At 44.8% G+C, this 24,277-nt stretch overlaps 1 protein-coding gene across 2 annotated transcripts in view; it reads left to right on the top strand.

Annotated features, from left to right (window-relative positions):
- Positions 1 to 1,158: 1,158 nt before the first annotated feature.
- HUNK (hormonally up-regulated Neu-associated kinase) overlaps positions 1,159 to 24,277 on the top strand; it is a 62,318-nt gene continuing 39,199 nt past the window's right edge. The window contains exons 1-2 of one of the 2 annotated variants that reach the window (XM_029603596.1): positions 1,159 to 1,334; positions 22,980 to 23,226. In XM_029603596.1, coding sequence (XP_029459456.1) covers positions 1,234 to 1,334; positions 22,980 to 23,226 — 348 coding nt within the window. In that variant the 5' untranslated portion in view covers positions 1,159 to 1,233. Of the gene's footprint in view, positions 1,335 to 22,647; positions 22,780 to 22,979; positions 23,227 to 24,277 lie in introns of those variants that run through there. The other variant, XM_029603597.1, reaches the window with a different exon arrangement.

The raw sequence follows: 24,277 nt of genomic DNA, 5'->3' as shown, positions 1-24,277 counted from the left end.
AGGTCTTTGCTGAAGGCAGGGTGAGGGATGAGATATACAGTTACAGATTTAGCTTGCAGCCTCCTTCAGGCACTGTCAGTCCACTCTATATCCACAAACACACACACACACACACACACACACATGCCTTCTTTCCCTTGTGCCTCCATTCTTCCTTTTTCCAGGACTTCATGACTTATGGCAGCAGCACCACTTTCAGAGCTGTCCTAGCAACAGCTCTGGAGATTGGTAGCTGCAAGTGGTAGCAAAAGATTGTGTCCAACTCCCCACCCCCGCCCGCAAATGTTTCCAACCTAGGCACAGGCCTGGCAGACCTGTGTGGAAATCCAGGCCTCATTCTTATACAGGGCTCTGGCTTGCCTTGAGTCTGTGTCAGTGGCAGCTGCTGCAGTAGCTGCTTCCTGTCACCATGGAAGTGAGGAGAACTGCCTGCTGCCACCACCATTCCCCCCCCCCCCCACCAGCCACCACATGGCTGTTTTCTTGGCACAAAGCAGTGCCAGCAAAATCTGTCTTCTTGCTGTGAGCTTGAGATGGCAGAGAGACAATTAAGACTAAATGATCTGTGAGAGAGCAGAGGAAGAGACAGAGAGAGAGAGAGTGAGGATGCTGAGTATGAACGACAAGAGAGGTGATATTTGATGTCACATATCATGTAATGTACCACATGTGGAACATGCAAGCTCTCGGGAATAGTGTGTGTGTGTGTGTGTGTTGGGGGGGGGGGGGATAGTTGAGTGAACATGTGGCAGAAAATACATGAAAAATTCTGCATAACTAGGCCCCCACTGGTCTACACAAGTTTAGGAAGCATGGTTGCCTTCATTTTCAGTGCTGCTAACCAAACTTTGCAGAACACATCAAGTGCAAAAATCACCGCTTCCTGACAGGCTTTGTCTGGATTTTGATGTGCCTGGAGAAGGATGGCTCTGTGATCTCTGGTAGTCACGAAGCGCATTAGCAGCACGCTACTGGTTTGTTGTCTAAATTCCGTACCGATTCAGCAGTTGCTAGGCAACCGAAGCCGGGTGCAGGTTCTCTTGCCTGCACTCGCTTAATATGCAGGGCGGGCGTGCAATCGCTGGCTCATAACGTGACCGCTCGTAGCCAACCAGCGGCTCGCCAGCTTCTCTGGTCTGCTTGCCTGTGCTCCTCTACGGTTTGCAGAAGCAAAGAGCGAGCTTCGAACTCCGGTGTTCCGTCCGAGGTTTGCAGAAATCGGAAGGTCTGACCATGGTCGTTCTGACCACCCTGCGCTCCCCTTGCTTCCCCGAGAACGTAAAGGCGCTGGAGGCTGCGGACTGGGGTGCGGACGAAGATGCCCTGGCATACAGGTACAAGCAAATGATGCGCTGTGACCATGCTTGCAGCCTGCAGGGCATTGAGAATAAAGAGCTGGCGATACAAAGCATTTGATCTGGAGATGTGCAATCATTTTAAATGCGATTGTCATTAACTCGGACCTTCTGCTTTCCAGCCGGAGGGCGATTTTGCCTTTTTTTGTTGAGGCAAAAAAAAAAAAAAAAAAGATGAGATGTCAGTATTTTCATGGTACATTTCTGTTCTTTAAGAGGCTGCTGCTGTTAGCATGTGAAGGTAAAGGATGTGAGGTGATGGCCCCGGAGATGAGGGTCTTGCCTCAATATGAGAAAGAGTTGCAAGGTCTGATAACTCTATATTCAACCTGTGACTCCTAGTGATAGATCATATAATACAGTTTAGTGTACCTTAACCACTCCTGATGATGCCAGCCTTTCAGCCCATCCGATATGAGACAGTCTGCTCCTAACAAACCTGGCTGCAGACCCAGCCCGCTTCCATTTCCGCGCTTGGGCTCGCTGGGTTGGGAGCGCCGTCGACACGTGAAAAGATCGCCATTTAATAAAAGTTGCTCTTTCTTAAATGGCTGGCAAGAGCCTCCCTTCGCCAGGCATTTATTTATGGGGTTGCATGCAACAGAAACAGCAGTCCGCACGCATTGCTTGAGAGCAGAAGGAAGGTTGCCCCCTGCATGCACAGCCGCTGCACCCATGGAGTCTGGGAAGCTGAATGCTCCTCTCCTGTTGTGGGAGCTCTTGGTTGCCTCAAAAAAAATAATTGTAAATGGGCTTTCTTCCGTGTTGCTGGAGTGTTCCAGAATTATTAGCATTGTTAATTACTTAAAGCTTAATACCTGTTTGTGTTGTACTGTACAAAAACTTCTGTCAGCCTGCCTATCCTCTTCTGTTATCATTATGATTCCTATCCATTGTTAAGCAAGCCTTACCTTCTATTTCGGTTGCAGAATGCCATTCTCTCTAGAACTTGTGTATCCAAGAAACAGAGCTTATTTTTGTCATTCTTTGAGAGAGCGTTGCAGGGACAGAGCCTCATGTTTCTTGGATACAAACTTTAAAGCAGTGGTACAAGCCAAAATTGCAATTCAGTTGGAAGCTTGTATCTGCAAAGCTAATAACAAACCCACACACCCCTTTTTTTTTGTGTTGTTTTGAATTTTATTTTATGTCTAAGGAAAAAAATGAGTGCTTAAACTTATAGAAAGCGCTTACTACTTACTATCCCCCTGCAACACCATTCTGCAGGAGCCTGAACTTGACAGATCTCAGATACTAAGGAGGGTCAGGCCTGACCAGTAAAGGAAACAAAATATGCATAGAACACCACTGGGAAGACTGAGGTGCTGAGGGCTGCAGAAGCCAGGGGCAAACCACCGCACTATCCCACGGAGAATATTAGGGTCCTGTTCTGCGGTGGGCAGTGATCAAGGTCTGTGAAAACAGATAAGCTACTTACCGCTGTTACTTATCTTCTAACAGGCACTGCTGTGCTGGAGTTCATCAGAACCCATTTAGGCATCAAACTGAGATATGTCAAGAATGAAAATAGGTTGAACAACTATAGAGCGGACTCGGGGAAGATGCTAAATAAAGGGGTTTGAATATAGTTACTTAGAACACGTTTTATTCCAAAAGAAATGTAAAAGCACAAATAGAATATATTCAAAGCTGCTGATCCTATGTCTCCGTTTATGGAGCTGAAAGATATTAAAGCAGAGAAAGAGTGGCTTTCTCTGACCTGGCAGCTCCTGCAGGGTCAGACAAGGAAGAAAAATCCTCCAGGTCCTCCAATATACATATGTGCATACCACATATTACATATTACATGTGGTATGCATGGAACAACTTTACATGTATTCTATAGAAAGTCTTAGCTGGGATAATAACAGAGCAAGGCATAGGGCTGCTACCTCATGCCAGGTCAACCAAACAAATTGACTCAACCCTGGTATTGCCCCATTGCATGCAGGGATTTGTAGTTCTGATTTTCTAAGGAGAATTGATGGGAAAATCAGAACTACATATCAGAGCATGCAATGATGCAAAACCAGGACTGGATCAGCTTGTTCAGTTGACTTGGTGTAAGGTCACCAAGATTATCCACAGACTGGTTAAGATTCTTTATGGCCCTGGGCAAATTGAAACCAAAAGCCCCTCCTCTTAATGGATCTTTCCAAACACACCCCCAACTCATGTTTTTAAGCATTACAAACAAGATGTACTAACCATTTTTCCTGTAGACACAAAATGGGAAAAATCTTCTAGTGCAGGTGTGGCTATCTCTGATCCTCACGAGCCACAGACAGGCCTGGTTTTCCCGATATCCACAATGAATATGTATAAGATAGATTTGCATGCATTTCCTCCATTGTATGCAATTATATTTAATGAATATTCGTTGTGAATATCCTGAAAACTAGGCCTGTTTGTGGTTCCTGAGGACTGGAAGTTAGTCATCCCTGTTCTTGTATATCTAGTCCTCTCACTCTGCCCAGTGGAAGTGCTGTGCAGTACGGCTGAGGATGCTGTGGAGTCAATGTTCACATCCCATGGAGGAGGGATTCCTGGTCATTGCACAATGGCGGCCCCTATTGGCCAGATCTAGGGCCCGTGATTGCAAGATACCCTGGCCAAGGACTGTCATCACTGCAATGAGTGAGTTGGGAGAGGAATATAAAACTGGGTAGTTGTAAATGAAGCTCATGGGGCCATAGCCCAATAAACGCTGGTTCTAATTGAGCTGGAAGCCCCAAGAGGGAACTGCTAGGCAAGAGTCTGCTATAGTCAGTGGATTCAGATCAAAGGATTCTGCATAATTTATACAAAAAAAAAACCCTTGCAAAATTGCAAGCAGTTATGGATGCACTGATTTTTACCTCACTGAAAACAATATATAATGGCAAAATGTTTCTCGCCATAGCACCCAGTCTTCTGTTAAGTGGGTCTGAACAAAGTTCAAGTGAATAAAACCGGCTGCTTGCTTCACGAGGAGACTGGGTAGACATTATCAGACTGTGCTGCATGCCCTCACTGCTTGCTTCATTCATTATACCTGAAGCCCAGCTTTTGAAGGCCCCCCTCCTTCTAATCTGTAAAGGCTCGGCTCTACATACAAGTCCCTCAGGTACCAGTACTTGCAGTGCCTGTCAGTGCAGCAGCTCAGTTCATCCAATCAAGCAGTGCTCTGCCTTAGGCACCTGTTGGGAAAGGGGCTTTGCTGTGGCTAAATCAACCCAATGCCACAGCCCTTAAAGTGCACACGTCTGGACCAGATCACTCCAAAGGGTACCTGGCAATATTTTATAGATTCATTCCCTCTGCAAAGAGATCTGGTTTGTGGGAAGGGGCTTGTCTGTTGCAAATACAATTCAGCGTGGACCGCCACCTGGATTTCGATGTGGGCAAGATAGGGTACCATGTTTTGAAAGTGCCAAATAGCCGGGCCACTGAGCAGCCTGCTCCTGCTCGCTTTAGGGGGGGACCTGTCTGTGCTTCTTCAAAAGGGGGGTTCACTGTGACGTTTTCACCCACCTGCCCTTCTCCTCCACTCTCTCGGGGTGACTAGCATGCTGGACCCGGCAAGGGGCACCAGTAATCTTTACATGCAGCCCAGCATGGACTAGTGCCAAAGAGTACGAAAAATACCGTAACTGGTATAGACTTGACACTTTCCCACTTCAGCACGGCCGAAGAAGGTCCTTGGTGTCCCCAGTTTACAGAATGTACCTAAGAGCAGAATGAGTTCTATCCTGCAGTTTCCAACGACCTTCCCTTTTATTACAGTCTACTCTAGAGACTCATCCGCTAATAATCTGGCAAAGACTCACGCAGGAACACTGCAGCGCTCTCATAAAGAGTGTCCATGACAAAAAAAAAAACTGCAATAGATAAAACAATGAAGCTGTCAGCTCACACTTTGTCAGCCTGCTAAAGAACTCATAATGGTTAATTATGTGCTCCTTAAATGTAGGCGTCAGAACGAGATGCATTAGGCATGCGTGCTTTATATTTAGCCTCAGTCATTTTCATTAACTGTAAAAGTAAAACTATAAAAAATAAATAAATAAATAAAAAATAACCTCCTACAGGCACTGTGCTCTGAAAGTTCTCCTGGTGTGAAAAGGAAAATTAAAACAGCTCAGCCCAGGTGACTTTGCTTTTCACATAGCATGTGTAGCGGAGTGATTCTGAGACAGTAGGGCACGGGGCCAGGAACAGCAGGCTAGGAAAGAGCGGAGCTGTGAGCTCTAATCTTGCTTTGCCACTGATTCTCTGAGTGACTTTGGGCATCGAGCAGGGATCTGAACTGGTGCGGGTGGTACAATGCATGAGAGGATCCCAGGGCTACAAGGGCATGATCTCAGGGTCAGAGGTCAATCTTATGCATGTACAGTAGGGTGGCCCCATTTTGTTTCAGGTTCCCATATATTCTGGGGGTCAGTTCTGCTTAGGCAGATCACTTTATTTTACTATAGTTCAGAGAGAGAGAGAGAGAGTGTAAAGAAAACTTTTTAAATTAGTAATTAAGATTCTTAGGCTTGTAGGACAGATATTTGATTAAAATATTGGAAGATAAGAGCACTGGGATCAGTACAGTGTGAGATTCTACCATTTCAGAGACCAAGCATGGGTTCCCTGTATCTTTTGAAAGGTTGACATTCTAAAACCTGGAACCCTATTAAAAAAAATATTTAAAAGTCTCTGAGCCCAAAATATAAATTCCACAGAATCAGGAGCATTAATAGTGGTAGGGATGAAAACCAGAGGGCAGGACTTTACAGAAGAGAGAGGCAAGAGCTTATGTAAGACTGAAAGTGGAACCAGAAGAAAGAGGTCTTTGTTTCCCCAAAGCCAGTTGTGAAAAAGGAAAAGCAGGATCTGGCCACTTAATACCTGAACCTGAGTCCCCGGTCCCAAGGAGACTTATCCTCTGAGGAACAGCAAGGACCAAACAGACACAAAGGCAGGAGGCAAGGAAGACTGAAACCAAAATTGGCGATGGGTCAAGAAAAGTAACAAAGCAAGGCAAAATGCTACTATATATGAAAAGCAGAGAGCCGAGAACAGGAAAATGTGTCAGGTTTCTCTGTTGCATGAGTGTAGGAAAAACTGGTCAGCTGATGAAGTAATAAGATAATTCGGTGCAGGAGAAAAGCTCCAAGTAAAGGGGTCCAGCAGGGCCAGCATTAGCCACATGGGGGACCAGGATAGAAGGAAGCTAAGGGGTAGGATCAACCAGTGCCTGGACCAGAGCCCTCCTAAAGCTGACCTTGGGGTCTAGAAGATATCAAGCCAGTAACCATGGTTCAAAGCAGTCAAACTAAAGACAAAGACCAATACAGTGAGTAGTTCAGCTCTGGGCTGTAAGCAGGCACTGAGGTCAATCCCTTCTCTGGTGAGCAAATGGAGGCAGGGCTGTGGTTCAGGCCAGATATGCAGACAGTAAGACAGACAATGGGTAAGAACAAAGGCTGACTGCACTCTCTCATTGTGCCATCAGTGATGGTTCTCTCCTAGTGTCCTCATCCTGTGGCACAACAGAATTCATTGAAACCTAGCAGGAGCCAGGGTGCGTATGAACACTTCTGTGTTACATCCTGGAACTGAACTGGGGCCATCTGATCTGGGATTGAAACCAGTGGCCTGAAGGTGACCATTCCCCTGAGCCATCCAGTCCCCAGTTAAGAGTATGACTCTGCTCAGTACAGATCCGTTTGACACATGCGAGCAACATTAGTGCAATCAAAAGTTGAAGTAGAAAGGTCCTAAATATATCATTAAGCATCAAAGAGTACAAATGTTTCTACCATAGCAACTGTACAGCAGAAAAAGCTTTCATTCTAATTTCATCTGATCTAAAGACAGAAACTCCCCCTCACTTTAGCTGGTGCAGCTTATGCTAACAATTATACCGGATTATCATAGAAAGGGATATAATGGAAACCTAGAAAATTGAACTGGATAAATTGTAGTTCTGAATGTGCTGCCATGTTGCATGGGTCACTGGCATTTCATGCAGCCTTTAATAAATGGAGCTGAATGTGGAATCTCATTGTTTGTAGTACATCTAATCTCTCACTGTTTATGCACTGAATGCCTGAGGGCCCATCCTTTGTATATTTTGCATTTAGACTGTGGTATACCACAGGCAACGAATTGCATTTCAGATTTAATTCCCATTTTTGTAAGCCAGACTAGAGAGGCAGTAGAAGTGGTTTTCATGCATAGGAAAAGTGGAGCTTGACTTTGCAATCCTTGGTGCTGCTACCCAAGGTGTGGTCATTAGCCACAGGCGATGGGCCAAATTTACAAAAAGCAGTCTCCAATTTTGAGCCTAGGTGGAAAAAGACTCGTGGAGTTGTGATGAATCAGGCCCAAGTTGTGATGAGACCTCTCTCAGGCAATTCCATAAAGTGCTCAAGTTGTAAAAAATTAAGCAGAGGAACTTAGCGCAGTGGTCATGGGTATGGCCGAGTTTAAATGCCCAGAGCACAGCAGGTGGCACAAATGTGGAAAGGACTTATGTGCCCCCAAAGAATTGCTAGAGAAGCACCGACAACCCCACAAGCAATGTTCCTTCTAAGGTGCATACACGCACAGCTGTGAAGCAATAACTCTAGCCGACACACACACACACACCACAAGCCCGGCCCCACAGCTTGTACCATCGCATCATTCCAGGACCCAGGAGGAGTAACAGCGGGAGCCCCTTCTGCTGCCGTCAACCACCAATGCATGAGATCAGTGGCCAAGTAGTGGCTGGCTTGCAAGTTTTGAAAACGTTCGCAGTGCGGAATGGTTGGGGGCAGAGGGCAGATACATTTTAGAAGAGGCAGAAAATGCAGAGGGGATGGATGCTGGGGAAGGACAAAAGAAGGAAAGAGATAGAGGCAGATGCTGGGAAAGGAGAAGAAAAAAGCGCGGGGGGGGGGGATGAGGGAAAAGAGGGAGAGATATGGAAAGGCTGGTGGTAAAAGGGGTAATTACACTCTGGAATTTGTTGCCAGAGGATGTGGTGAAAGCTATTACTGTAGCTGCGCTTAAAAAATGGTTTGGACAAGCTCCTGGAGGAAAAGTCCATTAACCATTGGTGGAGTTGCAGAAATCCACTGCTTATTCTTGGGATAAGCAGCTTGGAATCTATCTACCCCCCTGGGATTCTGTCAGATACTTGTGACCTGACTTGGCCACTGTTGGAAACAGGATACTGGGTTTGATGGACCTGAAAAAAAACAAAAACCAGCACATGTGTAGGATACCTGCCATACCATAGCAATACTAACTCCAAGAACTCAGACAGCAATATCCCTACCTATGAAAAGGCAGCAGTGCAGCACCAGTGCATGTCCTATTGAGAATGAGAAAACATATCACATAAGATTGATACAAGTCCCTACCTACTAGTAAAATATCCCATCTTACTCACACATACAGATCCGACCTTCACCAAGTACAGAGTAAGAGACCACAAATTACAAATGTGGAGACAAACACTGGAATGGAAACCTCAAAAAGCCTTTCTGCATGCAGTGCAAAACTGGAGAACTAGAACCAGAAATATATTTCTTCCTACACTAAACAAAGTACAAAGATAGAAGACATGCACATTCCCCAAACTGACGTATGATGGCTCTTGCACCCCTTGTCACTCTCCCTCCATGTCTCCATCATCCTTCACTTCTCCCTTTCAATCATCCACTCCCACTCGCATCCCTGCCCAGCATTCCCGACCCCCCCCTCTACATGCCCTTCCCTGTGCTCCCTCTCTCCCCTGCTTGACTCTCCCTACCCCGACCCCGTTTCTCAACCCTTCCTGCTCAGAAGCCCCCACACTCCCTCCCCCTTCCACTTCTATCTGCCCAGCATCCCCAACCTCCTTTCCCCCACAGGGTGAAGAGATCAGCAGCAGCATCTCTCCCAGACTCAGCGGGGGAAGATAAAGTTTGCGTCCCATCAGGCCCGGAACAGCAGGAGCTGGCAATGTCTTGCTCTGATCCGGGTGAAGGCGGAAACAGCCTCCCATCAGGCCCAGTGTAAGAGAAGTCAACCAAATCCCACCCGGGCTGATAAGGAGGCAGCCATCCGCTGGCCCTGCGACACACCTCCCAGGACCTCCCGACACACCAGTGTGTCCTGACCCACCTGTTGAGAACCACTGCCCTAAGTAGCGAGATCCACTCCCTCTTCATTTGACCCTTGTCCATCTTGGCTAGTAAAATCATCTAGATGGAGTTTATTAAAACAAGTCAGACAGTTAATTAACTGATCATTAGCTGAAGGGTCTACGTCCGATTTATGAAGGAAATCAGTAGTTCATCCTCTACTTAAAAAACCCACCCTTGATCCAAAGGACCCTGTGCAAACTATAGACCACTGTTGAATATCCCTTCTTCGCAGAAACTGATTTAATGGGTCGTCTCCTGCCAACTCTAGGAATTCCTGGTTGATACCTGTAGACCTTCAGTTTGGATTTCAGCCTGGTGATAGTACTGAAATGATACTCGGAGCTGTCGCTACCAGTGGGCAAAACGGGTGCCCACCCAAGGAGCTAAACTAACGAGGCGTCGAAGATGAAAAAGTGGGGGCAGGCTGCTCTCTAGCATTCCCCATCCTTTTTCCTTTCTGCCCTGCCCCCGACATCGTTGGGGCCCAGTCTGCAGGGATGGGGTGGGGTGGGGTGGGGGAGCAGACACAGATGATGACCATTACGTGGGGCACTCTGTGGCCGAGACAGTCCTGACAGTATTCGTTTCTCTGCTTGATGATCTTCAGCACCAACGAGATTGGAGCAATGCTTCTCTTGTTAGTTTTTGGACCTTTCCACTGCATTTGACACTTCTGGTCATATCATTTTACTGAAACGGCACCGTTAGGAATGGGGATATTGCCTTAAATTAATTGTGTTCATATTTAGTGGAAAGAACACAGTCAGTAATCTTGGGGGGAGGGGAGGTGTTAATTTTTTTCCCTTGGCCAAGCTTTAGGGAATTTATTAAAACTTGTTTTTTTCCGGCAAATGATTTTTTTATGCCTCCATGGTTGAATTTTTAGGTTTCTGTTCTGGTTTTCATTTTATGGCCTTCTGGAAGGCGAGTAATCAAATACTGATACATAAAATGACTGCATCTCTTTTACTCTCAGGTTTTACATTTATTCTTTGTTCAACCATACTTTTTATGTGGCTGCAGTCATTCTATTTTTATGAGGTTGCTTTTATGTATGTTTGGATTTTATGTTGCATGTTTCTGTTGTACATCATCTTGAGTTGCTTGGGAAAGGTGGGTGACAAAAATTGATCTATTGATAATATAGCAGGAATTGGAGTAAAGCAATTGTCCTTCTGTGTGTGTGAAATTGTTTTGTTTTTTAAGTGGTGCACGTGCTATTAAGATACTGACTAGGAGGTGGGTTCCCAGCCATCCTGGCAATCATCCTCAGATCCTGGAGCCACTGGACTGGGTGGAATTATAGCTGCTAATTGCTGGTTGTAGATTTCTGCAGGGCGGGAGGTTTCATTCAGGAGTGAGAATGGCAGGAAGAAGCAGTTTGGAGTTAAGATGTTGGCTGAGTCAGCCTTCAGTCCCTGGTCTTAGCAGGGAGCTGATTTTGGCGAGACTCTGCTCTTCCTGAAATCACTAGTGTAAGCAGTATGGTCTTGCTGCCAACTCAAGGCGGAGGGTTTAGTACTGAGAGGGGATAGTGTTTCTGTTAGCCCCTGCTCCCAACACCCACAAGTAGGGAAATAGCAGGAAGAAACGCTCCAAGGGAAGTTCTGAACTCGTGTAATTTGATAGTTCTCTCTATTGCCGAAGGATAATCGCTCTAAACACTTTATGTGACTTAAAAGCATGGCTATGGGGAAGGGAACACATATCCTCTGACTCCACCACAGCTTTGGATAATTTGTTCCCTTAAAGCTATGTTTAAATTTAATGAAAAGGTCTGTCTGGCACTAGGTAGTTTTTCCTTAATCCCACTTGTAATAAAAGACTCAGAAGACATAATTTTTTTAATGATTTACCCATTACAATGTAGGAATTAACTAGCAAACCATTCCCAGATTATATGCTTCCATAAAGCTATTTGATTGCAGGCAGCCCCAATGAGATTTATTTTCTCTTGGAACAATAAAACAATGTACAACAAAAACAATATCAATCTACCTATCCATCTCTTTCTATATTCATAGTGAGGCCTGGCCCCCTTGGAATTTCCATGGATCATCCAGTCACAAATCCCATGACTTGTCCTACATTCAGATCTAGTCTTTGCCTTTATACCGTGTCTCAGTGATTGAAGGCACAGGAAAGGTTAATATTCCTTATCCCAGCCTACAGAGAAAACCGCAGACCAACTAGAATTTTAAATGATAGTTTACAAAATCTTGATTGCAGAAATTAAATAAAGAAAATCAATACACCTCTAGCAGAAGATTGATACAAAATATATATATATATATATATATATATATATATATGTGTGCGTGTGCGTGTGCATATATATATACACACGCACACACACACACACATTGTAGGCTGTATTGGATGACAAGCCTGGAATTGCCCACCAGTGGACGTGAAGGAGATTAATGGAATTTAAACATCCTGGGATACATACAGAGGAAAGTGGAAGGAACACAGTTGAGCGGTTTGGGAGAGGTTGCTGATGCTGGTTTACATCTGGGAATTTAAATGCTTATTAATCCATAGTGGTAGAGGACTAGAGAGGAAGACAACTGGGCAGACTGGATGGGCCAATTAGTCTTATCCGCAGTCATTTACTATGTTACTATGAAAAGCACATTGATACATATTTCTCATCCCCTGATGAATGTCTAAGTCATAGCTTACTGTTACATCCAGGCACTGAACAATTTGATCTTTTGTTAACCTAGGCCATGCTACATCCTAAAAAGGAGCCACAAAAAACACTCCCATCACAGGCTGGAGACCCATTAATAAAGGTCCCAGTGTAAGAAGGTGTGCTCAGCAGAACGCAGTTTTACCCTCAGTTGTGCGCACTTTTTGCTCATTTTACATGTAAAAAAATATACATGTAAAACCATGCATCCTGCTTAGTGTCCTTGCATGGAAATCCCATGCTAATGAAGGCATTAATGATTACCCCCCAATGCAGAGAGGTGCACTGGTTTGACTCAGATTTTCTTAGCGCTGGAAATTTTACTCTTGGTCCGAGGTGACGTAAAGTTTCCAGTGCTTCTGTCAAGTCTATGGGCGGAAGCTGGAATTCTGGTGCTGGGACCTGTAATCGGGTTTTATGCACAGAAATCATGCTGTGCACACACATAGCAGGTTTTCTGCACATAAATATCATTTATGTGCACAGAAAATGTTTACTTCTCTGAATGTATTTTTATGCATGTAAATATTTTATGTGCATATACCTGAGTTCCGTGCACATAAATCATGTCAGAGACTCCTCTGCTCCCCTGAATTTAAATGTGTGCTTATCCTGTGCTGGGCATACATTTTAATCCAAGTTTGTGTGCACATTTTCCACTCCGTGCGCTTTGTTTAACTCCTTAAGCATTTGTATGCCATTAGCTTACTGCATCAGGGGTTAAACACCTTTTTCATCTTTGCGTTAAGAAACTGTGTGCCGTGTTTCAGCGCAGTTGTAACCCACACCTTATTGCACACCTTATTGTGTCGGGCCCTGAGATTTCATGCCAGCATCCACGTACATCCTACCTGCACTTTAGAAAGACTTCTCGAATCCTGGTAATCTCTGGCAATATAAATTGCACACCACCAGTTCTACAGTCAGATCTCCTGACTGAAGTTTAGAGGACTTTTTCCAAATACTGCCCTCTTTCCAGACAATTGTTTCCCTTTGTTCATTCCCTACTTGTAGTCAGTTTTGATTGGATCAGTCCCCCCATAAGTAAAGTTAACATCTTCTTACTGCTTACCCTTCATCCAAGCTGGTTCAGCTGCATCACAGAGTAATGAGACTGCCTTCAGAGAAAATGCCAGCCCTGTGCAGACAGTACAATCAATTCTTCGGCTACTCTTAACGCTGTGAAAATCATGACATGGGTTCCTGCTAAGGAGGTTTGCAGGGCTGCTGATGACGAAAAAAGTGTTAAACAATTGTTCCAGATACAGCCCTCTCACAAAGGGATGAGACATCCTGGGGATTAAGGGCCGATCAGTGACAGATGAGACTCGAAGTGGTCAAGTGCATGATGATACACTTAGAGGACAAGGATAGGCATGACGAATACTGAATGGATTGTCCAGCACTTTCTGCCACTTGTAAAGGAAAGTGGAACACAATAAGTCTGTACTGTTTTCACCCACGTGTCTAATCCCACAGTGAATGCTATTCTAATGTTCACCCTAGAAGAAGATCTGATAGCAGATTCCATATCAATCCTGAAACAAATCCCACTTAGAGGGCTGAATTAGCAGCAGTTTGAAACTTGTGAGGAATCCTCCCAATTGTTAAGGCTTATTTCAGGAGTAACTAAGGCTGAATTAATTTATGTTTTTAAAATTGATATTCTACCTTTTCTGGCTGGTCAGTCATTCGAAGCAGATTACATTCTCCATCCCCAGAAGGACCTGATTTCCGAAGCATTTTTCCTGTAGACACAGAATGGGGGAAAGTCCTAGAAAACCCGGCTCCAAGTTTGTATCTGAGGCACTGGAAGGTGAAGTGATTTACTCAGGGTCCCAAGGAGCAGCAGCAGCAAGATTTGGTTCACAGCCTGCGCCTCAGACCACTAGGCTACTCCTAGTAGGTATGAAGCTGTGGAGTCAACTCCAAGATTAAGTTTAGACAGACACCGTTTCACATTTATATCCAGAGTAGGGCAATGCTGTGAGTGGAAATGGGAGCAGAGTCAAATGAACCAATCCAGGATTGGATTCAGGCGTGACATCACTCAAAAGGGGAGATGAAAAGCTGGTGAAGCACGCTGGAGGCGCTGCACACCAATGCGTGTGGGCCCTCTGTCACGCCCACAAAGGGGCACGCCTCTGTGCAGTCTTCCGTGCGCCCTGAGAAGTACTGAGTAGGGATGCGCATCGGGTGCCCGATCGTTTGCGCTTTCGGGTTCGTGTGGCCGCGGGAAAATCTCGTTTTCCCGTGGATCGGCTTTTTTTTTTTTTTTTTTAAGTAAAAAATTGTTTTTCGGCTTAGTGCACATCCCTAGTGCTGAGTACCTATTTTAGTCCCTTTGCGGTTTTGTGCCTACTTCTGTCTGTACTGTGCTAGTTTAGTGATTGGGGCGATGACCCCCTACAGTCCATAGTTGGAATCCCTGTCCCTTCTTTCTGGGCTGATCGTAGGCCCACTGTCCAGGCTCCCAGAAATGAAGCCACGACTTCTCCGATCCCTTTCTCTGTGATCGCCTCTCTTGCTAACAAAATTCCTCTTGCTTCTTTGAAGGGGGACTGAACATAATCTTGTGAGCCTTGGTTTATCAAATTTAAGATCACTGAAAAGAAAATGGATGCTTATTCACAATCTAATTTTGGAACAGGTGTTATGTATTACTGAAATTTGAATTTCAGATGGTGAAGAACTGTCCCTGGTGCAAGCCTGTCCCCCCAGGTTATTCCTTTTTCTTTCATAATAGGTGTGAAAAGAAAGCTGGAGGGATAGCTGTTATTTATTTATTTTATATTTTTGCCTCACTTTAAATGCAACACAGTTAAATCTGGTGCATATTCCACTAGTTGACACACTGTGGGCTAAATGAAGTACTGAAGCCTCATTTTGCCTTGCTAACTGGTTTATCATCCAGCTGATCAAGGCATGCATTCTAAACACAGGATTATAGACCCGATTTCTGGAATTACTACTATTCGCTCCAACCTCATAGTATTAAGGTGATTTTTTTTTTTTAATATACATATTCACTTTGATAATCCAAATAGCTCCGCAGACGTAGGCTTTTTATCGTCTGTGATGGAATAAGGCCTCTCTCGGCTGCTTCAGCAGCTGACGCAAAGCCCATCTTAGATCTCACTTTTACTGGTGAAAGTTGTTGTGTGTTCAGCAGAATTCCATCCAGCTACTTCCGTCTCTTTGGTCCTGATCACCGGTGCCTTCCTATGCCGACTACTACCCGGACTTTTAAGAAAAGGAATCGAAATAGCATAGACCTTAACACCTCACATTTTCCTTCCGATATTTCCGAGTTCTCAGCAGACGCACAGACTTGCGCATGGAATGAAAGGATTCAGAGTGCCTTGCGTGCCGCAGGCCCCTCCCCCTCCCCCGCGCTTATGCTGTAGGGACCAGTAACAAGTCCCCCTGGTACAATGCTGGATTAAGGTTCATTAAAAGCCAAAATTGTCAATTAGAACATGGCTGGCGTAAGGCCAGGACCCATGAGGATACCAAGGCCTCTATCAATTAAGCAGCAGTTATAAAGTAGCTGTGAAAAGAGCTAAAAAAAAAAAAAAAAAAAGTTCCTGGAAAAGAAATGAAAATGAAAACAAGCCAACACATTCTCATCCGTTTTTTTAAGATTAATTTCCCAGCTTTTAGGTCTGAATATGCCAACTCTGACTAATGACTTAGGAGCTCCTACTGCAGAGAAATTTGCCGTCCGCTGTACCCAAAGGATTGATGATATCAAAGAGGAGTTTTCGTAAAACGGCCTATCGTTTCAGCCTGTTCTGGAGAGCATGGAGACTGCTAACAATAACGCTAAGGCTCTTAGTAGCTCATTTATGCAGGTTAATAAGCTTTCTCAGGTTAGTTTACAAACAAAATCCCGCGAGATCGTCCACATCAGCTCAAAGCTGGTTATTTATTTATTTATTTATTTAACATTTTTATATACCGGCATTCGTAGGACACATCATGTCGGTTCACAATTAACTGAGAAAGGAAATTACATTGAACAAGGGGGTTTAAATGGGAGAAATAATAATAATTGGATAATAATTGGATAAAAAGAACAAGGTAAAAAGCGAAGTACGAGAGAAAAGAGAAAGCAAGCATGGATAACTTAATTGGAAAGATATGGGTTTAAAATTACATATTACATATGTGAACTTATTTACAACGTTGGGGGGAGGGGTGAGGGGAGAGGGAAAAGGGGGGAGAATATATGCGAAAGGGGAGATAAAGGTAAGGGAGGGATTGATATGGTAAAGAAGGCGGGGGGGGGGGAGGCTGAAGAGGCTAAAAGGCGGGGGGGGGGGGGGGGGGGGGGAGCATGGGGTGTGCTGGAAGGGTTACCAGGGTGGGAAAGGTGGGAAAGGCTGTATATAGAATGCAGGATCCTGCATGCGTGGGAGGCCTAGGGTTGAGAGGAGTTGGGGTAGGCCTGTTTAAACAGCCATGTTTTTATTCCTTTTTTGAAGTGGTTAAGGAAAAAGTAGTGAGTTTTATCTCCCTACCTTACCGCAGTGCTTCCAAACCTTCTCACGCCCAAGGCACACCTGACACTAACAGAAACGTGTGTGGGGCGCGCCAGCCTCCGTGAAGCAGGCAGTGCAGACGTGGAGAGGACTGACATGGCCAAACGAAAGAGCCAGGGAAGCACTGAAAGCCCCACCGGGCTCGCTCCCAAATTTTTAAACAAAAGGGAGAAAGGGGAGAAAGACACGAACGAACCTGTTGCAAGGCACCAGCGCCCACAGGAGAAGGGAGAGGTCGGTGTGATGTGAGCGGCGCTCAAAGTGGGTGGCGTATAATGCTCAGTGCACGCTGTCTCCCTGTCTTACCTGAAGGACTCGAAGACGGGGGGGGGGGGGGGGGGGAGATGAAGAGGTGCTGTGTGATTTGGGTGAGCCGCAGAAAGCTGGCCCCAGCTGTTTGTGCCCTGCATGCTGCTCCGGCGCTCGTGTTGGAGCTAGGAAGAGGAGACAGGATTACACATGCTCTCAGAAAGGAGCTCCCACATGTTAAAGAGCCATCGCTTGTTGCTGCAAGGTGCTGAGAGCAGAGCCCAGGTGCTGGCCTGGCTCAGAGCATCATGCAATGGTGATTTTTCCACGGCACATCTGATCAGGTCCGAGGGCGCACTGGTTGGGAAACACTGCCCCCCCCCCCCCTTACTGTGATTGTCAAGGCAATATTCCTGCCATGTTAAAGCAGGAGTTAATTAGGCCAATTCTAAAGAATGGCAAACTCGATCACAGTTCTTTATGGAAATATAGACATCCCCAACTTACCTTTTCTTTCTAAGATCACAGAAAAAGTTGTTTACAACCAATTATTTAATCTTCTGACCAAGGTGAATGCTCTCCACCCTAGACAATCCGACTTTAGCACAAGCTTTAACACAGAAATAGCAAAAAGAGTCAAAGCAGATTTAGGTAGAGATGCTTTTCAGATCCTATTAACCATATATTTTTGTTGCAAGAAGTGGGGTTGTTGTGTCCATCTTAAAATGGTTTTATTCCATAGAACTGCGTGGCATCAAGGCATTTCTGCGGTGTATCCACTAAGCTATGGAGTCTCTCAAGGCTCAATTGTTGCACCAATATTGTTTAATCTGTATCTTTCTCTTTTGGCACTTTTGATACAAAACTTTGGATTCAGTGGGTGATACTCAGTTGGTGGCTTTTTTTTTTTTTTAATTCACGTAACAGTTATGATTGCTTGTTCATCTGCTATAGCTAAAAGCTGCTTGGCGGGTGCACTCTGGTCTGATCTTGGAAGGGGGAGGAACTATAAGCAAATCCTACTGGGAATGGCGCAGAAGATGAACCGGCTCCTAGGGGGGACACGAGGTTGGCTGCCAGAGGGATAGGGCGTTGAAAGCTAAGCACAAGAGTTTAAATCTAATCTGGTAGGTTTAAAAATCATAAATTGAAATTAAACCTACCCTAAAAGGGAAGCAATGTGGATTACCAGGTTGAGTCAAGCTAGTTTCCTGAATGAATGAGTTCAGCAATTTACCCAAAAGATAAGGTAATAGTTTTAGGAATTAGACTGGACTCACAGCCATCAATAAAGGAACACATTTTGGCAGTAATTAAATTTTTTTTCCTTATAGCTGCAGTTTTTGCATCAGATTCGTTATTATTTGAATAAGAAAGACCTGCAAACCTTGGTCCACTCATTTATCCTCTCAAGGCTGGACTACTGCAATGCCCTTTCTCAAGGGTGCACGACTCGTTTACTTGCTCGGCTACAACTTATTCAAAATGCTGTGGCTAAGTTATTATTTGGGGCTAAGAAATCCGACCCTGTTTCACCCTCTTCTAACCGAGCTGCACTGGTTGCCCATAACCTACCAGATTAGATTTAAAATCTTGTGCTTAGCTTTCAAAGCCCTATCCCTCTGGCAGCCAACCTCTTGTGCCCCCTAGGAGCCGCTTCATCTTCTGCACTCTTCCCAGCAGGATTTGCTTATAGTTTCTCCCCCTTCCAAGACCAGACCAGAGTGCACCCGCCAAGCAGCTTTTAGCTATGAGGCACCATCAGCTTGGAATTCTATCCCACTGGTCGTCAGGAAGTGTCCGAAAACATGGCTTATCTCCTAAGCATTTAATCTTTAGTTATTATACGTTTATTATTTTTGTTTTATTGTCTGGTTTACTTTGTTTTATTTGCTTGGGGAGGGATTTTTTTTAATCTTGATTTTTAATATTGTTTGCAATGTTTGTTTTAATTTTGAACTTGGTTTCTGTAATCTGGAGATATTATAAACCACTTTGCTGACTTGGATCAATTAGTGGTCATTCAATTTAAATAAATAATAAAGGGTTTGCATGCTGACATAAGAACATAAGAACATGCCATACTGGGTCAGACCAAGGGTCCATCAAGCCCAGCATCCTGTGACTAACAGTGGCCAATCCAATTCACAAGTACCTGGCAAGTACCCAAACATTAAATAGATCCCAAGCTAGTATTCCTTATTGATTAATAGTTTATGGACTTCTCCTCTAGCACCTTATCCAAACCTTTTTAAAACCTAGTTACACTAACTGCCATAACCACATCCTCTGGCAATGAATTCCAGAGCTTAACTATATGATGAGTGAAAATTATTTTCTCCAATTTGTTTTAAATGAGCTACTTGTTAACTTCATGGATTGCTCCTGGTCATCCTATTATCTGAGAGAGTACATATCGATATACATTAACCTATTCAATCCTTTCATGGTTTTAAAGACCACTATCATATCCTGCCCTGAGCCGTCTCTTCTCCAAGCTGAATAGTCCTAACCTCTTTAGCCTTTCCTCATAGTTACAGTGGTCAAAGCAGCAATACTGGTCTGTTCATTGCTGTTTGACTCTGTTGCCTCTGCTCTTGGTCTTATTCTTTGGTCTCCTCTCTTTTCTGTCCTAGCATAATTGTTACAGTTTATCAGAAGAGAATTTATAATGGCACCACAGCCCTGCTTAGGAGAACTTCTTTCCTGGAGTCTGCTCTTCAGTTTTCTCTGGACACAGTCATTGTTTCATTGTGCTGGCTGGGGGGTTCTGATTAAGGTCAGCACAGCAGCACCTAATTAAACATTAAACACCAGCCTCTGTTTAGGAATGAAATAAGTATCAGAAAATGAGCATTTTAATTAAGTGCAGTATCCACTAGTTTTTGAATAGTAACTATTGTTGATTTACCAGGCAAAAAATATCAACCAAGCAATAGGAAAAAAAAAAAAAAAGTAAAGCTTGACTCATGTATTCATCACATTTAAGCTGAAGAAAAAATAAAAGAGACTAGAAGGGAAGAAGTAGTGAGTGGGTAGCAGTAATCACAGGTTGAAAGACACGGGAAATGTAATTTACAGGAAGACCTCACGCTGGCTCTCTCCTAAGTCACGAAATGTGTTGGGAGAGTTTATTTCTAAGGGGAAAACAAATGAAAATAGCAAAGGGGTCTGAGGAGGGCAAGAGAAAAGGCACAATCAGAGGCAAGAAAAAAAAAAGGGAGAAGAACCTCCAAGCTGAGGAAAACAAGGCTGCCTCCCAATGTCAGATCTTCGCTCCGGAGTCTCAGGCTTTTCCCAGGGGAGGTCTCAGCTCCTCCTCAGGAACTGAGCCGAGACCACATCTATCCCGCAGACTCAGCCCAATAAATGACAGCAAAGAGAACCCCCAGAGAGTGAGAGACTGCAGCAAACTGCAGCTCTGCACATCCCCAGGAAAAAGGCTCTCACCCTAAGGGATCCCCCCAAATCTCACAACGCAGAAGAACCCCCCACACTGCAGCAAACTGCAACTCTGCACATCCCCAGGAAAGAGACTCTCACCCCCACAGGCAGAGAGACTGACCTCTCCCATGGACCCACCCCCTCCAGCCTGTGAATATGAAGGGATCATTGGCAGCAGAAAGCTCCCCCCCCCCTCCAAAATTCAGGCTGCCACCGGCAACGACCGCTCCATGCTCCTACATTTCTATCTGGCTCCAGAGATACCGAGCATATCTGGAAGCTGAAAAGTGCAAGCGAAGAATGTTAGGAATTATTTGGAAGGGAATGGTGAATAAAACGGAAAATGTCATAATGCCTCTGTATTGCTCCATGGTGAGACTGCACCTTGAATACTGTGTACAATTCTGGTGACCACATCTCAAAAAAGATTTAGTTGCGATGGAGAAGGTACAGAGAAGGGCTACCAAAATGATAAGGGGAATGGAACAGCTCCCCTATGAGGAAAGGCTAAAGAGGTTAGGACTTTTCAGCTTGGAGAAGAGACGGCTGAGGGGGAATATGATAGAGGTCTTTAAAATCATGAGAGGTCTTGAACGAGAAGATGTGAATTGGTTTTTACACTTTCGGATAATAGAAGGACTAGGGGCCATTCCATGAAGTTAGCAAGTAGCACATTTAAGACTAATCGGAGAAAATTCTTTTTCACTCAATACACAATAAAGCTCTGGAATTTGTTGCGAGAGGATGTGGTTAGTGCAGTTAGTGTAGCTGGGTTCAAAAAAGGTTTGGATAAGTTCTTGGAAGAGAAGTCCATTAACGGCTATTAATCAAGTTTACTTAGGGAATAGCCACTGCTATTAATTGCATCAGTAGCACGGGATCTTCTTAGTGTTTGGGTAATTGCCAGGTTCTTATGGCCTGGATTGGCCACTGTTGGAAACAGGATGCTGGGCTTGATGGACCCTTGGTCTGACCCAGCATGGCAATTTCTTATGTTCTTATGTTTTTATGAGATCTCTGACTAGATTGCCCTGCTTGCTGCTCCTGCCCCCTCCCTCAGAATAGGTTCTGCTGATTCAGTCTCTCCCCTCTCCAATCTCCACCCTGGATAATCTGATGTCATTACAAAGAAGCGCTCTCTGCTGGAGGGAGAAGGAATCACAGCCAACAGAATAAAAAAGCAGGAGCTGCAACTTTATTATCTCCTTATTGCAGCAGAAAAGCGAAAGCTATGTTTTATCATCAGTAAACTTTTTTTTTAGCTGCTATACAGCTGGGAGTCAGGGGAAGATCTCTGCCCTGCTAGTCAGGCCTCTGGGTGAGCTGGCTGGGCTGATCTCAGAGAAGGGCACTGCAGTGGGCCATTGGCAGCAAATGGAGACAATGAGTGCTTGAAGAAGGAGGAGAAAGTGTAAAGGTGATTGCTGTAGGCTGGCAACAAGGGCAGGATCTTTACATGATGATGCTGTAGTGCCCTTGGTTAGCCAGTCCAGAAAAAGGAATACTGGCTAAGAGGAGCACATGGGCAGTAGCAGAAGCATTGTGTGTGTGTATGCCAGAGTGTCTGAGAAACTGCATTTATGTCTGAGAGAACATGAGTGTGTGTCAGTGTCTGAGCATTTCTCAGAAAGTGTGCCTGACAGAGAGAATGCGAGTATATATGTGTCAGTTTCTGAGACAGCAAGAGAGTGTGTGTATGAGTGTGAAATACTCTCTTTCCCACCTATTTTAGGCTCACCAGCTGTGCTGATGCCACTACATAACTACATAATTTTAGCTACTTTTTACCCAATCTGGAGACTTTTCACAGTGAATCTGGTGACTTTCTTCAAGTAGGAGTTGCCAACACTGCATAGGCATCAGAATGGGGTGGATCACCATGGTCCTAGCCCATTCAACTTCATCTCGGGGGCAGGCCAACCCTGCCGACAGGCAGAAAGAAAACCCTAGTGGTTTTCTAGCATGAATTATTTTATTGGTAGGTCAGGGAGTGAATAATTGTAATTTATGATGTATGCAAAGAATGTACATAAGAAAGAATAATTAACTGTAAACATAAAGTAAGAGATTGCAGTGGGGAGTGGAGCTGGGGATGGAGGTAGGGGCGGAGCTTGTTGGCCTCTCCAACCAAAAAAAGCGGAGGGAGGGTCTTCTCACAGCCCAGGGATTGTAGACAGGCTTGACTCGCTCTGTGCACTGTGTGGACAGAGACTGTTTATAGATAGGAGAATAATCCTCTGCTGCTAAAACTGCCGGAGCCTTGAAGGGTGTGACATGTAGCCCAGGCTACTGTTAGACTCACAGGCAGGAAATGCCTCAGGCGCATTACCAACAGGACAGGCTGAGTCAGTTCTGACTTTACCCCTTTACATCCCTGGACTCTCTGCTTCTCTTAGGGCACTCTCCCCTCCCCCACCCCCTTCCTCCAATAATTTCATGGATGCAAAGAGTAAAATGGAACATCTCCTGCAGAAATACCCCATCCTGCTGCTTTCCCTTCCTGCCCCGCCCTCCCATGCTGATTGTGCTCTCTCTTCTTGCCCAGGATGCCGGCCGCTGCCGGGGATGGCGTGAGCAGTCCCCCCGCCGTGTTCTTCGGAGAGGAGAAGCTGCCCTCGCCCCTTGCCTTGGAGGAAGGCTTGCTGCCCTCGTGCGTGAGCTCGGTGTGCAGGGAAAGCATCCGCAGCTTCCAGCACAACAAGCGGGTGGGCAACTACCTGATCGGCAGGAAACTGGGAGAGGGCTCCTTCGCCAAGGTGCGGGAAGGACTGCACGTGCTCACCGGAGAAAAGGTAAAAACCATTGCGTGCACTGTTCAGGGGAATGTCACTGTCACTCCCACTAACACCAGTGTCTTACCATCTGGACATTGCCGCTATCACCTTCGGGGTCACCACCAGTATTAATCACCTGTGCTGCGATTAATCGATATTGCTGCCGGTGTGTCTTATGCTTATGACTGTCGCTGCCCTTAGGCTTGGCCTCATGAAGTCACCATTAATATTGGTGTCAAAACGGCTAGTAATGTAACCTTCACCATTAATATCACTGCCACTCTCTGTATCACTGCTGCTGTCACCACTACTAATGCTGTCCTGATTATTGTCAAACCTATATCACCGGCGCTCTCACTACTATCATTTCTGCCATTATCTGGATCACTGTCACCTTGCTATTAAGGTGATGGCTTATACACAAATACTGTAAGTAGGTCAGAGCTGTCACAAGACAAAGGCTATAAAAGAATGGGCTATCACCAAAATCTGGGGGGATGTGACTTATGACTGGACAGCAGACCTCCCTTCTTTTAGAGTATTTTATTTAATAACAATCAGCAGAAGAGAAAGGGGTAAGAGGCATCCTGTACACTCTGCAGTGTCCTAGGTATGGTAGAACCGAACCCCCATTAGTAGGGGGAACGTGCAGGGCGGGAAATGAAGTGGTAGAGACCCCCAAAGATCAAAGTTAAGAATAAAAACATTTTTGAAATTAAAAAAGTGGTCATGTCATAATGGGGACTTTAGCTGTCCTGAGTCTATGGTAGGGTGGCACTTGCAGTACTGAACAAAGGTTCAAGGAAGTAAATATCTCTTCAACATCTTCCCAGTGTTTGTTGATAAACTAATCCATAAACTTTCCATAGTGATTAAATGATTTCCAAAGCTCCCTTAATTATGTCATTGACCGTTGTCTTGCTGTTTATAATCCCTGTTGGACTGGGTTTGTTTTGTTTTCAATGAAAGTTTTTTTGGATCTGTCGCAAGTCTTTCTCTATATGTCAAGGTTTTGTTGTTTTGATCATTTTTTTTGATGAAATGTAATTGTTTATCTTTATTGATTTAT

Source organism: Rhinatrema bivittatum, chromosome 5, assembly GCF_901001135.1.
Source record: "Rhinatrema bivittatum chromosome 5, aRhiBiv1.1, whole genome shotgun sequence".
Classification (NCBI taxonomy): Eukaryota; Metazoa; Chordata; class Amphibia; order Gymnophiona; family Rhinatrematidae; genus Rhinatrema; species Rhinatrema bivittatum.
The sequence above is the reverse complement of the archived record's forward strand: the minus strand, read 5'-3'. Positions and strand labels throughout refer to the sequence as shown.